Below are 20,123 nucleotides of genomic sequence, written 5' to 3' on the forward strand. Positions count from 1 at the left end.
TTAATGAGAGCTGATTATGGTTTGAAGTACTGTAGTGGTAGGAGAGATGGAGTTATGTAGACCACTTTGAGAAATATTTAGGAGGGAGAATAAAAGAGACTTTATGATAATTATAATAATGATTAATTAATTATTAAGCATAATTAAGCTAACATTCTTTGAACTCTTAACTATTTGCCAGTCAGTCTACTAGCATTTTACACATACTTTCTCATTTAAACCCCACTTCAATCCTGTGAGGGCAGATGCTGCTGTTATCCCTATTTTGTAGATGAGGAAGCTGAAGCTTAGAAATAGTAAGTAGATTGAAAATGGGGAGAGATCAAACATGATCCCCGGGTTTCTGGTATTCACTGCTGGTAAATGCTATTGTTCACTAAGACTGGGAACGCTAGTGGAGAAGTACATTTCAGAAAGAAAGATCATGAGTTCAGTTTTGGACACATTAAGTTCATGGTTCCTGTAGGATAATTGGATGGGAAATGTTGAGTAGCCCACTGGATACGTGGGTCTAGTGCTTAGAAGAGAGGTCTCGCTGGCAGTATACATTCATGAGTTGTCAGTATGTAGACTGTTGTTGAATCCATGGGAGTGGATGAAGTCACTTACAGAAAGGGTGGGTTGAGAAGAAATGGGGGGCCTAGGACTAATCTCTGAGGTGTGTCAACATTTAAGGACTAAGTAGAGCAGGAAGAGTTGACAAAGGAGATTGAGCAAGAATAACCAGAGAGGTAAGAGGGGGGAAAAAGAGAATATGCTGTCACAGAAGCCAAGAAAAGTATTTAAGGAAAGAAGAGAGGTATAGCTGATTCACTTTGCTGTACAGTAGAAACTAACACAACATTGTAAAGCAGCTATACTCCAATAAAAATTAATTATGAAAAAAAGAAAAATAAATAAAGAGGAGAGTTATCAGTTGTATCAAATATTCCTGAGAGGCCAACAGATAAAGTGTTGGATTTGGTGACGTGGCGGCGGTCATTGGTGACCCCGATGGGAGCCTGTCCCATGTAATGGCAATGGAAGCCATAGCGTTTGTTTGAGGATGGATGGAAGGTGAAGAGTGAAGGCAGCTGGCGTAGATGATTATTTAGGGAGGTTCCATTTCGAAGGGAGAAGGCAGAGTAGTGTTGAGAGTAGTGAAGTCAAGAAAGAGGTTTTTTTTGTTTTGTTTATTAAACTGTCAGTAGACTAGAGCATGTTTAAATGCTGTTGGTAAGGCTCCAGGGAAGACGGAGGGGTGGAACATAGTGGGGAGAGGGTACAATCAATAATGTCAGGTTCCTCACAGATGTAGAGAACAAATGTATGGACACCAAGGGGGAAAGTGGGGTGGGGGGTTGGGAGATTGGGCTTGACATATATACACTAATATGTATAAAATGGATAACTAATAAGAACCTGCTGTATAAAAAATAAAATTAAAAGAATAATAATGTCAGGTTCCTGAGAAGATGGGAAAGAATGATTGGTCAGTTTATGGTTGGAAGAGGGGCACATCTTTTATGACACAGAAGGGAAGGAAGAGATGTCTAAATATAAGTAAGTTTGTAGCTTTGGTTGCCTTCATGAGAAGACCTGAGTCTTTAGTTTCCTAGCTCTTTAAGTCACATTTGCTTCTAATAAGGCAGTTGTCCCTGCCCCTAATATCACCTCCTAAGAAGATTGTATTTTTTTGTCAGACAAATGATTTGATAAAACTAATAACATAGGTACTGATATACATTTGAATGCATTCTCTTTTTTTTTTTAAAGAAGCAAAACCCCTTGCATTTTGTATATTTAGCCAGAAGTTTGAAAGATTAAGGTTATGTGAGAAAGAAAGAAGGAATATATTTCAACATACTTTTGAGAAGTGCTAATCAGTTCATTAAATTTAGTTGCTAATAAATAAGAGAAAACATGTCTGCCATGAAATTGTGTCAGGAAATGTTAATGAGCAACTAGTTGAGGCCTCAGTACATTGTGGATAAAAGTTTAAACTTGTTTTATTCCTCTTTGCTTAGGTTGGCTTTTTTCCCCTGACTTGCTCGTATTGTTATGCAGGTCCTCCTCACAGTGGGAAGACTGCTTTGGCTGCAAAGATCGCAGAGGAATCCAACTTCCCCTTCATCAAGATCTGTTCTCCTGATAAGATGATTGGCTTTTCTGAGACAGCCAAGTGTCAGGCCATGAAGAAGGTATCAAGATTTTTACTTTCATTTTAATTTCCTATCTCTTAGATGTGTGTGCACGCGCATGTGCATGTGTACGTACACATGTACATATATATCTATCCTTGTGTGTATATATATATATATATGCCATGGCAGTTATGTTCTTCTCAAGTAGAATTAAACTATCAGCAGAATTTGGTGGGAAACAGCAACTGTTTTAGACATAGTATTTAACTTTGTAATGCTTTTTTTTTTTAAGATGTTGGGGGTAGGAGTTTATTAATTAATTTTTATTTATTTTTGCTGTGTTGGGTCTTAGTTTCTGTGCAAGGGCTTTCTCTAGTTGTGGCAAGCTGGGGCCACTCTTCATCGCGGTGCACGGGCCTCTCACTATCGCGGCCTCTCTTGTTGCGGAGCACAGGCTCCAGACGCCCAGGCTCAGTAGTTGTGGCTCATGGGTCTACCTGCTCCGCGTCATGTGGGATCCTCCCAGACCAGGGCTCGAACCCGTGTCCCCTGCATTATCAGGCAGATTCTCAACCACTGCACCACCAGGGAAGCCCTGTAATGCATTTTTATTAGAGTATCCTTATCTTCCAAATTATGCTTTGTTTAGTGTGTATTATGATTAATTTTCATTTCTTAAGTTTGTATTGACTTGACTGAAAGATCACAGTTAAGAGTGTTTGAGTAGAGTGGAGCAAATTCATTTAGGATTTTTTAAGTTCTTTCATCAATGTATAAAGTCAGACTAGGGTCAGTTAAATTGACTGTATAGTTTGGGAAAGAACAGAGGTGTATCATTGGAAAGATATTCTCAAAACCCCTACAGAAAGATGGTGGTATATTAGATAGTAATCAGTCTGCTTGGCAGACTTAGTGCGGTCCTTGTCTTTTTGCCTTTCTCCAAGTGCCATTTGTCACCTTCTTAATACAGCTGCTTTGAACCACTGGTGAAAGTTAGAACAACATAGAATAGAATCCTAGCACTGAAAGAACTCTAAGATCGTCTGGTTCATCGCTCTTCCATTCAAGCAAGTACCATGTAAGGCATTTAGGATAGTAGGCAGTTGCTCATTAAAAACAGAAATCAAAAACAACAAAAATCAATGCTGAACACTCTTAATGGCTGTTTCACCTCATTTGATTTTCATTGATATTCTTATTTTGCATACTCCCAGACAGTGAAGAAAGATTATTTTTTATATATTTAGTTGAAGTATTTATTTTACTTAAATCCTTTTTTTCATGCTTGATCTTTTATAGATAAGAACTTACTGTAAGTTAAAGAGATGTGAGGGGCTTCCCTGGTGGCTCAGTGGTTGAGAGTCCGCCTGCCGATGCAGGGGACACGGGTTCGTGCCCTGGTCTGGGAAGATCCCACATGCCGCGGAGCGGCTGGGCCCGTGAGCCGTGGCCGCTAAGCCTGCGTGTCTGGAGCCTGTGCTCCACAACGGGAGAGGCCACAGCAGTGAGAGGCCCGCGTACCGCAAAAGAGATGTGAGAAAATCAGAATGAGGGGAAAGAATCTTGAGAATGGGATTGCTGCCTAGTAAAGACAGCTCAGATGTTCTTTTACCTTGTTCTTAGGCCCTCACTTTATAAAGATGTAGGATAGAATGATTGAAGAGGAAAATACATTCTTTCAAAAGCAGACTCCAAAAAAATACAAGTTTGAGAAGTTAGTCTCATGTTCGTGCAGGTAGCAGAAAATCATTTGTGTAGGTTGCTTGAAATGGATAGAGGAGGCAGAGCTTGGAACAGGATTCCAGGCCTGCACACCAAAACGTCAAGGTAAATATTCTGCATAAGGTCTTTGAAGTTGAGTGTGAAAGCCAGGGAAATGTTGCCAGATACAAGAACTTAAATATCATAGTCTGTTTATTCTGTGTCTGAGGTGAGACCCGTAGTATCTATCCTTCCCAGGAAAATCTGGACAGGATCACTAGGACCAGTAACCTCCCTAATGTAGGTAGGGGTTGCTTTTCTTTATTTTTTGGTCTTTTTCCCTTTAAAGGGAACCTTTAAACTACTTGCGTTGAAAATTTAAATAGCCCTTGGAATTGGTGGCCATTGAACTTAGCATTTAATTGAACAGCTGATTCTATTTGTATTTTCCTAACTCCATCTATTCCTTATACTTGTTCAAAGTAGTCGTCTTCTGTGCATATGGTAAATTACTCCACTGCTTTCCACCAGCTGCCAGCTTCTACCTCACATGTACTCTGAGATGTGGGTGGATGGTCCTGGTTTTTTCTATAAAGTTTTTTTTTGAAGTATTTTAGGCTCCTGCACATCAAAGCTGCTTTGCAAGTGTGAGATATTATCATTTTTATTATTTCAATCTCTTGCAAATTGACTTGAGGGGGGAAGGTAATATGTGCTGATTTTAGAGGCTTAAATGGTTAAATTAATGGCTTAATAACTTATGATTTAATCTTTAAATTGTTGAAGCCTTTCAAGGTAGGGTTTCAGATGAGTAGAAGGCTAAGGTGTATAAAAATAAGTGTCTATACAAGCTTACTTGAAATGGTTTGGATTCATGATTCACTGTCTGGATCATCCTTGTACCCTTAAAGTTACAAAAATTATTTCTGCTTCAGCAGTATAATAGATTCATATTAAGACTTTTTGGGTTTTCCTTGGGGAAAAATATTATTCCTTGTGACTAAAGAACAGAACAGAGAAAAGAATGAAGCATAGGTGTCTTAGAAATATATTAGAAATACTGCAAAATCTTTCCCTGCAAATAGTTTTCACATTGTTGCCTAATGATAGATTGACAAAAGCCTGAGGGCTCAAACCCATCTAAAGGTGCTACGTCTTCCAGTTTGCTTTTGAAAATGAAATATTAATGCCATTCTTTAGTAGTTCTAGTCTCCCTCCCACCATTGTTCTCTTCCCTTCTTTTTTTTTAGTGTGAAGATGGAAAGAAGATTTTTTTTTCAAAGCACAAATAATTTATAATTCTTTATCATTAGGGAGAAGACATTTCTTTCCTTTTAAGTGCTTCCCTCCCACCCCCAAAATGTAGCTTTTCCCAATTTCAAAAATAATTTAGAAAATGCAGAAAAGGATACAGAAGAAAATAAAGTCCTTATTTGTCCTTCTATTTTCTTCTCCTCAGATACACATACACACACACATATATTGGGGATCATGTTGGACATACTGTTTTAAACCTGGTTCTTTCACTTAATATGAAATTTTTTCATTGTCATTAAAATGTATCTCAATATTATGTTAAATTAATAGCTGTATAATATCCATTTAAACATTGCTTTTTTGTTGAACATTTATGTTGTTTCCAGGTTTTTTCACAGTTATAAACAATATTCTGTAGAACTCCCAATCACTGCCCCCATTTTCTTATTACATTTTTCTGAGAGTAGCATCCTGATTTACTGGCTGAGAATTTGGACTTAGGTTTCAAATAGACCTGAATTTGAACCCCAGCTCCACTGCTCTTACCAGCTCTTATATTCACTTAACATATAAGCCTCTGTTTTCTCATCTACCAAATGAAGATAATATTAATAGCTGCCTCATTGGGTTGTTATGACAATTAAATGAGATGGTGATTTATGTACGGTATCACATAGTGCCTTGGGATATAATATGTGCTCAATAAAGTATAGTGGTTGTTTTTACTTATCATTATTATTGCACATTACATTTCTGGTTATTTCTTTAGGATAAATTCTCAGAATTGAGATTGCTAAGGTAAAAATATTAATGGTTTTCAAATTTTTAATAAGTATTGCTATTAAAACTTATGTTAAAATACTAACGTTTATAAAGCCCACCTCTTAAGAAAGTTGTGCTAATTTTCACTTGCAGCCCCATCATATAAGAATGTCAGTTTCCTTGGGCTCTTGCCCGAACTTGATATTGTTAAAATATTTTTTGCAGAAACTAACATAACATTGTAAAGCAATTATACTCCAATAAAGATGTTAAAAATATATATATATATTTTTTCAAATTTGATAGGTAAAAGATTGACATTAAAATCGTTTATTCACCTACATTTTAATGACTAGATGCTCAGTTTTAAAGATTTTTCAAAATGTTTTGCAATGGCAATAGTTTGTGAAACTCAGAAATATTATAACACATTAATTTTTCTTAAAGAGAGGTGGTCTGAATACTTAAGTCATAGAATATCTTTATATACCATTTTATTACTTAAACCAAGAGATGAGTTTTTGTTAGTAGAGAGGGCCATTAGGCTTGCTTTAATGAGTAAGATTTAATTGCAGCTAAGGTATTCTTATTCACATACAGATGGTGCTAAAATATATGAAAGTAGTTTATTCTCAATTAATTTAAAATTCACCTTGTACTTCTCTTAATCTGCTTAATAAATCCTTTCTCCATAGATAAACTCCTCAATACTAGCAAAGTCTGAAGTATTATCATTACATTCTGGGGGGGATACTATGTGTTCCATTAAGATATTTGAAGTGTTCACAGATCTTTCTCTTCTCCCCCATTTTATTTTTGTTTCCTCAACTTTATTCTGTTTAAAAATTTTAATTCCTTTATCCATTTTTGCATCTATACTTAAAAAAAAACCTATTTTACTAGTTCTATTAATGGCATTAAATGAACAAAAAAACAAAGCCGTAGAATTTGATTTTAACTAATTACCTAATGTTGGTGCTTTCTTAGTATACAATCTGTACAGAGGTGAAATAGAACAATCCGATGTGACTACATTGTTTGAACAATATTAAGTAGAAAATTAGTGGTTTATAAAACTATACCCATTAATAGCATAATATAGTCTTGTTTTTAAAAGGACTGAAAATTAATGGAAGAAATTTTCCTTTCCACTAGCTTTGCAAGAAAGAAATAATCTTCTTTGAATATCCTCCTGTAAATCCCGCTGCAAATTGTAGTCTGCACAGAACAGAATCATGGTGCCTAATCCTCCTCTTTTCATGGTTTAGTCCATACAAAGAGCAGAGCTGGAAATTGGATCTTTTGACAGCAGTTACTAAGCAACAGAATTTGGATGTTTTTGGTTAACATCCTAATATATCATGTAGCTGATTTGTTGAAGATTGTGCATGCATTAACTGAGAGATGTGGACACCCCGGAAGTGACTACAGGTCCCTGTACTGCTGGGGGATGAGCACTTGTTGTTTTTGTTTAATACACTCTGTTGTTTTTGTTTAATACACTCTGTCTTTTGACGTTTGTATCTGTTCGGCACACAAAGGAAGGTGGTGTAGCTCTATGGTGGAATTTAACTTTCGGATCTTGTGACTTTTTATATTATTAAAAATACCCCACTCTGTCGCTCATGTCATGTGAAAATTTAAGAATTTTTCCTGAAAAGCAGGGATAAATAAGGGATTTTAAGGTCATTCCAGGAAGCTTGAGTGCTTTGCCAAAAGTTTAGGTCCACTTCCTGAGGCAGTTTCATTAGAAGACAACTAATGTTTGCTTGGTCTGCTCCCAAGTTATTTTTAGAAACTAGAGATTATTACTGATAGCACCAATTTGAATTTGCTCATTTACATTTTTATGTGCTACCAAATATGATGAGAGTATTCTTTCAACTAATTGCTGACAGATTTACTACTTTCGGGATTTTCTAAGTCGTCAAATTCCTACTGTCATCAGATTTCTACTAACTAGGTACTTGATGCCAGGCACTTCTGAACTGAGATGAGCTCTTTCAGCCCCCAAAGAACCTGAACATTTGGCTTCACGTACCTCAGAGCGCTAAAGAGGTTATGGAAAATGGAGGACAGAGTCTACTGAGAACCCGCTTTGCTGTGGTTTGTGACTCTGAAAGGCTGGGATTAACATGGAGCTAACTAATGCTGGCGTGTTCCCATTTGTATTCGTGTGGACTCCAGCGTCTGCAGCTGCTGCCCCTCCCCTGCACACAGGTGGCTCCCAGCTTGTCTGAAGATTCCAGGAGCAGGCTCTGTGCCTTGAGAGCTTGCTGTGTCCTTGAGGACCATAACAGACCTGCCCCTAAACCCTTGGCAGCAGGAGCCCCACACCTCCTCTCACAGGGCCTCCAGCATGCCCTTGCTACAGTCCCAGGCCCCACACATTCCACGCTGTCTCTCACGACGCACTACACCTGCCTTTGCACGCAAGAGCGGAGGCACCAGAGTTTAATGATGACAACCTCATTATGTCCACAGCTAGAGGTAGACTATGGAACTCGGTTTTCTAGAGACGTTCTTCATCTTCTAGAATAGACCTCTCATTTTTTCCCTGTTGACTGTTGACACTCTTTTCCACATTTTTCCTTTCTTCCGTTCTTCCCATTCTGTTTCTTTAGCCTTCTCTTTCAGACTTCTCACCTGACTCTAAGAATATGTCTATTCTGCTCATTTTACCTGCTCTACAGGAAACTCCCTGATAACTAGGATGACCACACACTCCAACTTGCTGTGTGCAATCATGGTTTTTACCTGTTGTTCCAGCATGATTATTAACAACTCCCACCTTTCAAGTGTCCTGCTTTGCACGATAACTTCTATGATCCCCTTCTGATAACCTCTTCAGCAAGAAAAGACTTGAGCATCATACTTTCATCTTACTAAAGGAAAGGATCAGAATTTAAGTTAATTTTTTAAAGAGTCTGTAAGATACCACTATTAGCCCCAGCTTCAGCCCACCTGGCTAAATGTTGTTTGGGCATTTGGTCTGGAGCAGGCACTGTGTATTTGCTGTGTGCTGTTACTGACGGCAAGTTTGGTACTTTAGTTGTTGCATTCGAGCTGCGGCAGTTTGTACAATTTTACTTTTCTTTCATCTTTCCTTCGTGTACCTCTCCTCCTTTTTGGGCTTATCTACCTAAAAGTTATGGTAGAACTTCCCAGCTCAGTATGTAAATATCTCACTTAGATTTTAGTCTGGCAGCTAATTGCATATATTTGCCAGCGGAATCTGAGTATCTCCTTATTTAGCATTGGGCCAGGAAGCCAAGAATGGAAGAGGCTGAGGAGACTAAGCAGAAACATGGATTCAGGGGAAGAGTGATGACCTTATATTATGCTCGTGACTACATAAGGAAAAGAACGTGTGTGTAAGAAGTGAAAGGTGTGTGTGTGTGTATTTAAATTAAAGCAGAGTTAACTGAAACTGGTCAGATTACAACTGGAATTGCATAGCGTTTGTCATGGTTAGTATGTTGTTAAGAGAGTTTGCCGTGAGTACTCCTATCCCCGTGGTAGTAATTAGTACATTAAGAGCTGTCTGTAAAAAAAGCTACATTAAAGACCGCTGTAGGTATTTTTCTTCTAAAATGTTATAGGTAACCCATGTGGTCAGCTGTGAAGTGATTTGTAATGCTTTGTGAATCACGGTATCTGAGGTAAGTTAGTGAGACTGCATACGAATTTATCATCACTTTAGACCCCAGCAGAGTCCTGAATAAGGTTGCTGTAGCCCTGTAAGCTCTGTAAGCTTTAAGAAGGGAGAAGCGCTGATTCAGGGAAAGTGTAAAACTAACGCAAGTAGCCAGTCCATGATGTCTTGGGCCCCTGTGGCTTTAATCCACGAGATTACAGCCTGTCAGACAGCATGATATGCTTGCTTCAGAGCCCTTAGTAGAATTCTGAACAAATGTTTTAAAGAGCCAAGCATTTTTTTCAGTGACTTGTTAAAATCACCTGAGTTGGCAGGATACCACATTGGCTGCTATATGGTCCAGTTTTCAAAAAAGAGCAAAGAACCACAGTGGAACTGCTTCTAAACTTTTGCATTGTCTCTTCCATTTCTCTTCTGCTGCTTCTCTCACCCACCACTCCCCATACACACAGCACCGACGCCGACACCTCTTCATTTTAATTCTTGTTGACTGTATGTTAGTTCCTGCAGTGCTCCTAAATTTTCTCATCTCTGTGCCTCCTAATAATCAGTACACTCTGCTTAGAACACTTTCTTTCCTGTTTTTTACTGCACTGTTCATCCTTCAGGTCTCAGCTTAAATGTCACTTCCTAAATTTAGGAGACCATCGTTGACTCCATAAGCTCTTATCAGTAACAATAGGCTAAGTTATGCTGCGATAATGAACAACCCTGAAAATCTCAGGCGCTTAACACAACAAAGTTTATTTCTTGCCCACATTACATGTCCGTCATGACTCCGAGGGGAAGCTCTGCCAGAGTTTCTCAGAGACTCAAGCTAACAGGCAATAGAGACTCCATCTCACCTGCGATTCCATGATAGCCGAGGCAGGATAAAGGAAGTATGATGAATCAAGCAGTGGCTCTTAAAGCTCCTTTCAGAAAGTGATATACTCTGTACTCACAGTTTATTACCTGAAGCAAACCCCATAATCATCCCTAACTTAAGAGGGGGTAAGGAAGTACAATCCTACCATGTGCCAGAAAGAGAACCAGGATGTGTAGGGTATCCCCAAGGACTAGCACAGCTCCCGTGCTGTGTACCAACACATCATCTTGTGTTTCCTCTAACGTCGTGATGCCATGCTTTACCGTAGTTACATGTGACCTTACTCCTTACGCCTTCCGTTGCCTTCATTAGCGCTTGACACATAATAGGAATTCAAAAACGTTTGTTGAATGAATGAATAGAACAGCACTCCAAGATTCAGTCCTTAGCTCTTTATTCTTCTACTTCTACCATTTCTCCTTGAAGATCACATGCCTCTCTCATGGTTTCAGCAATCACTGCCCTGAGGGTGATGTCCCTACCCTGACTTCAATCATACATCTCCAACTACTTACTTGGTATTTCTACTTGAATTTAATGCATAAATTTAAATGTATTCCTTCAGTAAATATTTATCGATGACTTTCTGAGAAGGCATTATATGAAGTGATGTGGATACAGAGATAAATACAATAGTACTTGCCTTCACAGGGCTTAAAATCTAGTGTAATATAGGGAAGAATACAATGAATCCGTTAATATATACACAATATACAAAATGCTATACCAAAGGAGAAGAGAAACAAGTGACTTATGGCAAGATGGAATTAGAACTTGTGTTGTTTCAACCATTGAATCCATTGAGCAAATATTATTACTAAATACTCTTCTATGCTGGGTACTGAGGATAACATGAATAAAGTTCTTTTTGACCTCACAGTCCAGTGAGGAGACAGGTAGCTAAGGATGAAAGGGTAGGTGAGATTTTGATACAATGTGGGAGGGTGACTGAGGGGTATGGGGGATGGTGCAAAGGAAAGCAACAGAGGCATTCTTTCACGCATGCATACAGCAAACATTTATTAGGCACCAATGAGACATCACACCGTGAAAACATAATACTGAGGAAGACAATTCCTACCTTAAAGAATATACAAAAAAAAAAAAAATATATATATATATATATATATATATATATATATATAAACACACACAGTATGTTGGGGAGGAACTTACCATCTAGATTGTCAACATGAGTTATTATTTTGCTTCTGTTTTTGTTGTTTTTGCATCTCTGAGGGTGACTTTTGAGCATAGAAAAGACCATGTGTAGCTAATTTGAGGTCTAAAAAATTAAAATTCAACATATTAAAATTATATAATTTAAAATCTAGTTTTTCAACACAAAAGAAAACTTAAACTTTAAAAAGGTCCACCCCTGGGGCTTCCCTGGTGGCGCAGTGGTTAAGAATCTGCCTGTCAGTGCAGGGGGCACGGGTTCGATCTCTGGCCCAGGAAGATCCCCCACATGACGGGGAGTAACTAAGCCCGTGTGCCACAACTACTGAACCTGCGCTCTAGAGCCTGCGCGCCACAACTACTGAAGCCCACGAGCCTAGAGCCCATGCTCTGCAACGAGAAGCCATGACAATGAGAAACCCGCACAATGCAATGAAGAGTAGCCCCGCACTCGCTGCAACTAGAGAAAGCCCGCGCACAGCAACGCAGACCCAATACAGCCAGAAATAAAAACAAATAATTAAAATCAATAAATACATAAATAAATAAAAATAAATTAAGTTCACTTTTATTCTATTTGTAAGTCTAGTAAAAGGTAGTTCAAAAAGAGACTTTTATAACTTAAATTTCTTTAAACATTTTAAACAATATTTACACATTTAAAATATTTTATTTTCTCTATGATGTACTTCAATTGTTTAACAAACGAAACATTCTAAATTTCAAAGTAAATCTATAAGTACATTTACTGAGTAATAAATTAAAACTAATAATATAATTATAGTGAATCTCAGATTACCATTACCGCTTGGAGGGCTATTAAAGTTATATTTTACCTTCCAGCATAAAAGTTTATCAAAATTAATTATTCAACTGCATATTTTAAATTGAACTAGCAAGGCTAATCTGTTAACCTAACATGGTAAGTTAATTGTTACAAATAGTTTAAAGACCAACTATTCACAGATTGTCTTTAAACTTAGTATGAAAAAGATTAATATTTGAGGTTTAATTTACTTTATTTCTATACCTAATTCTTAATCTTCTATAGTTAAAAGATACCCAGTAAGGAATACTGTGCTACTACAAACAAACTTGGGAGAGGTGTGGTTACCATCTTGGTGCACTGAGGTTACTTATCAATCAGATTGGGCTGGGATACAGGAATTAATTCTTACAGATGACACCAGTGGGATTCACTGAGCCCCAGTTATGGTCACTGGAATAGGAATGCACAACATTTACAAAAAGGCTAGTCTCAAGGCCTTGAGCACGTACATTCAATTTATACATAAATTAATTCTTCTGTCTGGCTTGAAATTGCTACATCCTTGCCAGCATATAACAGCTTCCTTCGCTGTTTGCTTAATTTGCATTTCTTTGGTTATCTTAAGATAATGTTCTATTATCTTTTGTCTAGTTCTAACGATGCATCTATCTGATCCTTTATACCAGCTTTAATTCTTTTGTAAACACTTTGGTTGCTGTGGTCTGATTTGAGTTGACAGAATTCTCTGCTTTCTGTGTTATTCCCGTTTGACAGGCCACAATTCTTACAGATAATAAAATGATATTCAGTTCTACCCTGCACATCCCTGTGGCTCCATCTAGCTCTTGAGTCATAACACTGAAGTCCTGCTTCTGACATAGATAGGAGAGACCATTATGATAAACTTGATGGATTTGTCAGTTGATTAATTCCAGCTGTTCCTCAGCACACCCCAGTGTGACACATCCAGCTCTTAGAGCTGAAGGCAGCATTACCCTGCCCTTGCTCAGCCATGATTCAGCTGTGACATCTTGGGCAAGTCATTTAACTGCTTTGGGCCTCAGTTTCCTCACTTTTAAATTGTAAGAACTCTTGGGCTTCCCTGGTGGGGCAGTGGTTAAGAATCCGCCGGCCAATGCAGGGGACACAGTTTCTATCCCTGATCCAGGAAGATCCTACATGCTGCGGAGCAACTAAGCCCGTGCGCCACAACTACTGAGACTGCACTCTAGAGCCCCCGAGCCACAACTACTGTAGCCTGCGTGCCTAGAGCCCGTGCTCCACAGCAACAAAAGTCATCGCAATGAGAAGCCCACGCACCTCAACGAAGAATAGCCCCTGCTCACCACAACTAGAGAAAGCCCACACACAGCAACGAAGACCCAACACAGCCAAAAATAAATAAATAAATAAATTGTTAAAAATTGTAAGAACCTTCAAGTTCTGAAGTTCTATTAAATTCTAGTTTTGTGTAGTCAGAAATATTGGGTGTTTTACTGTGTTTTGTTTGAGCATTGGTCAAGAATTAGCTAAATTTTATCTCCTTGGAAATTGACATAATTATGGAAGGCAGTGAGATAATAAATGGTTTTGCTTTCTTCTAGATCTTTGATGATGCATATAAATCCCAGCTCAGTTGTGTGGTTGTGGATGACATTGAGAGACTGCTTGGTGAGTCATAACTTTTGCCATCGTACTATCCTTGCCACGTTACAGCTAATGTCTCACAAATTACAAGAGAAAAATACAGGTGTTTATAATCCATAGGGCAATAGAAATACCTTTCTTTGTCTAATAAAGAAATATAACACTATCTCTTATATCTGAAGTCAACAGTGGAATTCATGTTAAATATGCCTTATGACCATAACTACATTATAAACTGCTTTCCTATAAGGGCCCATGTCTCATATTATTTTGTATCTTCCACAGAGTTCCCTGCCCATAATAAATGATTAGTAATTTTCGTTGATGGATACATTTGCTGTATACTATTTCTGCGCTGCCTGTAGCTCAGGGATTCCATTTGTGAACTTTGACAGAACTAAGGAAAGAAGAGTTTAGGGTTGGAGTGAAATCTACAGGTTAGCTGTAACACTTGGGGCAGAAGCTGTAAGCTCTTTGTACATCAGTTTCTGCTCACATGAAAAAGAGACTGTATTCTCTTCCTTCCTTATCCCACAGAGTAATCGTAAAGACAAAAATGAGATAATATTGTGAAAGTTAGAAACATTCTGAAAGTTAAAAGTGCTCTATAGTAATTTTTAAAAATACCTATTAAACATCTCCTATGTTTAAGTGCACTCCTGCAGAATACAAAGATGAGTAAAACAGTCCCTGTACTCAGCTCATAAGATGTATTCTACAAATAAATGCCAGAACAGTGTTATTACTCTTACATTTTATTTCATTGCAAAAAATAGATAAATCTGGAATAAATTCATTGTAACAATGGCTCAGGATGCTATAATAAACTTGATTGAAATAGAACCTACCTGGTAACTTAATAAATATCTGAAACTACTGCCAACACCTGGTTAACTAACCCCTTCTTCATTAAGGGGTCCATAATGGTGTAGTAATGATTTCACGTTAACTGTTCTTCCTACATTTTTCCCATGATTTTCAGACTTGCGTTACGTCCTCTATTACTTCTTTATTTTCCTGTTTCCTAAGGCAATGTTTATTCCAAAGCAAAGCAGGTATATCTATGAGGTCTTCTTAAATCAGTAGTTTTATCTAGTGACCTGGGTTTTGGGTCTGCTATTTTTGATACACTTCAGCTCAGTTTCTGGGATTATTTCTTTAAAAGCTTTTAGGCACATACTCATAGCTCTGTGTAAAGTCCTTTATCTAAACACAATTGAGATGTGTGGTCATAGCAACAGTACTGTGTCAGGAATGTGTGCCCTCTGAGTATATTTTCACTTGTATGAATAGTTATTATCCGTACTTATTTGTTCATTTATTCAGTAAGCATTTGCTGAGCCCTTACCACTGTGCTAGAATTATTAGGGTTTCAGAAAAATAAGTAGTAAGATGCTGTCATTATGACATACATTGGCAAAAATTAATACAAAGTAGAATGTGCCATGTGTTCTGGATATTCAGAAAGGGGAGGATCACTTTTGACTTCAGAGGGCTGATGCCTGAAGGCAGCTCTAAGCACAGGGCAAGGGTGCATGTGCAACATGCAGAGAAAGCAAAGGGGGTGACATTTGTGTCGAATCTTGAAGGATGGGTAGAAGTTTTAACAGGTAGAAAGTTATTTGAGAAGTTCACTGTTCTTCACCATCTGTGGACCAATCTTAGTGGCTTTACCATCATTTCAGTTGTATTGAAGTACCTTACTTACATTATTATTACTTGCCATTTCCCCTCTACCCATTTTCTAGTATCATGTTTTGTTGCCTGTGTACTCACTGTATTACCATGGTGTGCAGTAACTTCTTGGAAATGTTTAGTAAATACTCCTGGGGATTTTTTTTTCCTCTTTAAAAAAAAAAAACTGTCTCTGAATATCAGACAGAGATGTCTACATGAACTCAAAATGGATATTTAGATGCTTTTAAAAAAATTTACAGATAAGGGTTCTTATGTATTATTTTAAGCATTTAAGTTATTGTAGATATTTTGTCTTGTTATCGTTAGTTGCATGACTGTTATTTAGGACTGTGTTTACTCTTTTTTTTGAATTTTATTTTATCTTATTTTTATACAGCAGGTTCTTATTGATTATCAATTTTATACATATTGGTGTATATATGTCAATCCCAATCTCCCAGTTCATCCCACCACCACCACCCCCCAGGATTGTGTTTACTCTTTATGCAGAAAAATCAGAATGTTTGGAATATGTGCATATGTATATAAAATCCCTAAACATAGCAATGTTTCTCTTCCAGATTATGTCCCTATTGGCCCTCGATTTTCTAATCTGGTATTACAGGCTCTTCTTGTGTTACTGAAAAAGGCGCCTCCTCAGGTAAAAATAATATAAGGAACATTTTCACAGAGTTTCTCCAGTAAATTATACGACAGTGCACTCTCTAAATAAGCAGATTATCATAAACATATAAAATTTTCTTGTTGAAGAGATTTTGAAAGGTTGTCTGGTCTGGCCTTCTGCCTTAAGGTAAATGATTTTCTTAATCACTTTTCTTAATCAGAGAAATTTTCTGTTCTTTTTCTGAAGATCTCAAAATCCCAGTTTCAGTTAGTATTGTGTTGCTTTATAAGTTCACCACCATATTACACATCCCTACGTCCCTCCATTTCCCATGAGAGATATTAATACATGATATTAATGTAGAAGGGATTAAACACATGTTCCCATTTGTTTTGTTTTTCATTTCATAAGTTTTCCTAAAAATTTGTATTTGGGGTAATTTACATCCTGTAGGGAGTTTTGTTTTGTTTTTAGTTTTTACAGATGAGCTTGAGTTATTTTTCTTGTGTCATGTGGCACTTTTGAAGAGTGAGTTTATAGCCAGAACCTTGGTTCATGTGGTTGTAGTTTTTACTCATGTTGCTGTTGGAGACTGGTGATTTTGATAGGTTAACACATTTAAACTAACCTATGAGGGTTGGTTAAATATGTTAATTATATAGAGGCTGCCAGAGCATGTTTGGCAATCACATAAGACATGAATTCTCTTGGTTGATTCTGCATGTTGTAACCTTGAAGAAATGCCAATCAAAGGCAGATACAAAGGGGTGAAGCACTAACTTAAAAAACATCTTAATGTCTGTATGGGAATCTCATATTTGAAGTTAGAGATATAAACTAAGCTGTATGGAAAATATTTAGTGTTAAGCTGGTGAATCTAATATTTAATTTAACAGTTAAAATTATATGTGTGTATGTGTTAGACCTAAAGGTAAAGGACTTGTCTTGACTTTCTAGGGTTTTTTTTTTTCCCTAAACTAGTGAAAAGAAACATACAACAACCTTGAAAATTTACTACATATTTGCACAGTGAAAGGATTTTTTTAAATCATTTTTCTGTAAACTGTTATTCCCAGGAGTTGGAGTTTTAGCTTATATTGAAGCTGAAATTAGAGAAGTGAGAATTTCTTTCTTTTCTGATTCCTTCAAAAAATATGTATATAGTTATAAAGCAGAAAGTAACACACCATTGTAAAGCAATTATATTCCAGTAAAGATGTTAAAAAAATTTTTAATGTATATAGATATATCTAAAGTTTCTAGAATAAAAATAACCCCAATAAATAAATTTTAAAACTATATATATCACACACAAAAAAATCCTTTTTATGAAATCAGCATTTAAAAAATTAAGATTAGGAGACTTTTCCCAGGTATTAAAATTTACTTCTTATAATATTCAGGTTTTTAGCTAAAAATAATTTATGCTACAAGCCATTTGAGAGAAGAAAGAATAATTTTTCAATGGTACTTTTTAAACTGCTATCCCTTTACATTGTTAAATACTATACACATGGATTTAAACAGAGACATCCCCTGAGAATTATTTGTAATCCAAAATAGATACTAATAGAAATAAATAGAACATATTGACAAATGACTTGCAAAATCTTGAATAAAGACTTAGGAATAACTTTTTGTTTTATAAAAATAATTGTTAACACCCTTGAGGAAAGGAACATTATCTCATGCTTTTAAATCTTACAGCATCTCGCACTGAGGTTTATACAGATAGGCTTCATGAATAACTTATTCAAATATATATATATATATATATATATACACACACACATATATATAAACTTTTAAATATTTTTTGAGTGTCCCCTCATTTTGGTGGGATTGAGTATTTAGTATTGCTCTAGTTTATATTTGGCAAGATATGACTAAAGTGAAAACATTCAAAAATAAGCAAAGTTCAAATGGCCAGTAAGCACACAAAAAGATACTCAGCATCATTAGCCATCAGGGAAATGCAAATCAAAGCCACAGTGAGATATCACTTTATATCAACTAGGATTACCATAATCAAAAAGTCAGATAATAACAAGTATTGACATGCATATGGAGAAATTAGAATCCTTATACACTGCTGGTGGGAATAGGTAAATTGTGCAGCCTTTGAAAAACAGTCTAGCACTCAAAAAGTTAAAGATAGTGTTACCATATGGCCCAGCAATTCTATTTCTAGGTATATACCCCAAAGAAATGAAAGTATATATCCACACAAAAGCTTGTACATGAATACTCATAGCAACATTATTCATAATAGCCAAAAAGTGGAAACAACCCAAATGTTCATCAAGTAAAATAAACTATGGTATATACATACAATGGTGTATCATTTGGCATTTAAAAGAAATGAAGTACTAATACATGCTATAACATGGATGAACCTTGAAAACATGCTAAACAAAAGAAGCCAGTCACAAACAACTACATATTGTATGATTCCATTTATATGAAATGTCCAGAACTGGCAAATCTATAGAGACAGAAAACAGATCGGTGGTTGCCTAGGACTGGAGGGATGGATAGGGAGAATGAGAGGTGACTGATAACGGGTACGGGGTTTCTTTGGGGGATGATGAATACGTTCTAAAATTGATTCCAGTGATGGTTGCACATATCCGTGCTATCTACTGAAAACCATTGAATTGTACACTTTAAGTCAGTGAACCGTGTGTTATATGAGTTACATCTTAATAAAATGGTTACAATAGATAGATACATAGATAGATAGTGTCAGAAGCTTAAATGACGAAAGGAGAATTCCATGCAGAGCTAGAGGTAAGGAGTGAGCATACAACATACATGGCCCAGCTTGGAAGAAATCTTAGAAACAGGAGTTGAATCCTTAAAAAAGGGCTGTGGAATGAATTTCTCTAAGGATTGGAACGGAAGGATATAGGAGCAATTAAGAAGTAGAAGATAGGGGCTTCCCTGGTGGCGCAGTGGTTGAGAGTCCGCCTGCCGATGCAGGGGACACGGGTTCGTGCCCCGGTCTGGGAAGATCCCACATGCCGCAGAGCGGCTGGGCCCGTGAGCCATGGCCGCTGAGCCTGTGCGTCCGGAGCCTGTGCGTCCGGAGCCTGTGCTCCGCAAGGGGAGAGGCCACAACAGTGAGAGGCCCGCCTACCGCAAAAAAAAAAAAAAAAAAGAAGTAGAAGATAGATCTGGTTGCCTTAGTGATTGGAAATGGTGGGGATTCTCTTTTAAGAGAATACCAGCCTGTCCTTAATCAGAATTTGGTGACTCTGACCTGGACTGCTAGATGACCTGCTGTATAAGTGAATCAGTGGCAGAAGAAAGTAACGTTTAAAATATTTCTAGTTGGCATATATTTAACAAAATAAAAATATGCTCTCTCTGTACCACCTTGCTTTTTTAAATTAGTTTGTATTCTCTCAGGACAATAAGGGAAAATTTTTCAGGCTGATCCAGTGTCAAGACTATTTGTCATTCTAAAGTAGAAGCATTCACTTTACCAAACCATTATCAGGTAGGTTTTTCAGATGTTTTCAATTAAATATTAAATGTATATGAATCTGAATGTTGTAGAGATGCATAGACTGGTGGAACGCTATTAGTTTATCACTGTCAAGAAAACAGAAAAGTTGTAGGCATTTTTCTTTCAAAAGAGGAACTGTACATGCATACAATACAGTAATCATATCAGTCACAGAATCCTTAATTTTGCATTTGTTGTAATTCAGCTTTCACATAGAAAAATTGTATGTGCATGTGTGCACATGCTCAAATAAAAGAATCCCTTCAGGGGTACTATGTTGTTATGTATCAAGATATTCTTTTTTTCTACTTCTCCCCCTCCCCCATCTCCCCTCCCTCATTGTAAA

General features: G+C 37.1%; 1 protein-coding gene across 1 annotated transcript in view; it reads left to right on the forward strand.

Annotated features, from left to right (window-relative positions):
* Positions 1-20,123, forward strand: part of NSF (N-ethylmaleimide sensitive factor, vesicle fusing ATPase) — a 160,091-nt gene that overhangs the window by 116,274 nt on the left and 23,694 nt on the right. Inside the window, exons 15-17 of the mRNA XM_081218272.1 lie at positions 2,047-2,180; positions 13,922-13,988; positions 16,223-16,302. Coding sequence (XP_081074398.1) covers positions 2,047-2,180; positions 13,922-13,988; positions 16,223-16,302 — 281 coding nt within the window. The remainder of the gene's footprint in view (positions 1-2,046; positions 2,181-13,921; positions 13,989-16,222; positions 16,303-20,123) is intronic.

The sequence above is a fragment of the Mesoplodon bidens genome, assembly GCF_964165515.1.
Source record: "Mesoplodon bidens genome assembly, chromosome: 19".
Lineage (NCBI taxonomy): Eukaryota > Metazoa > Chordata > Mammalia > Artiodactyla > Ziphiidae > Mesoplodon > Mesoplodon bidens.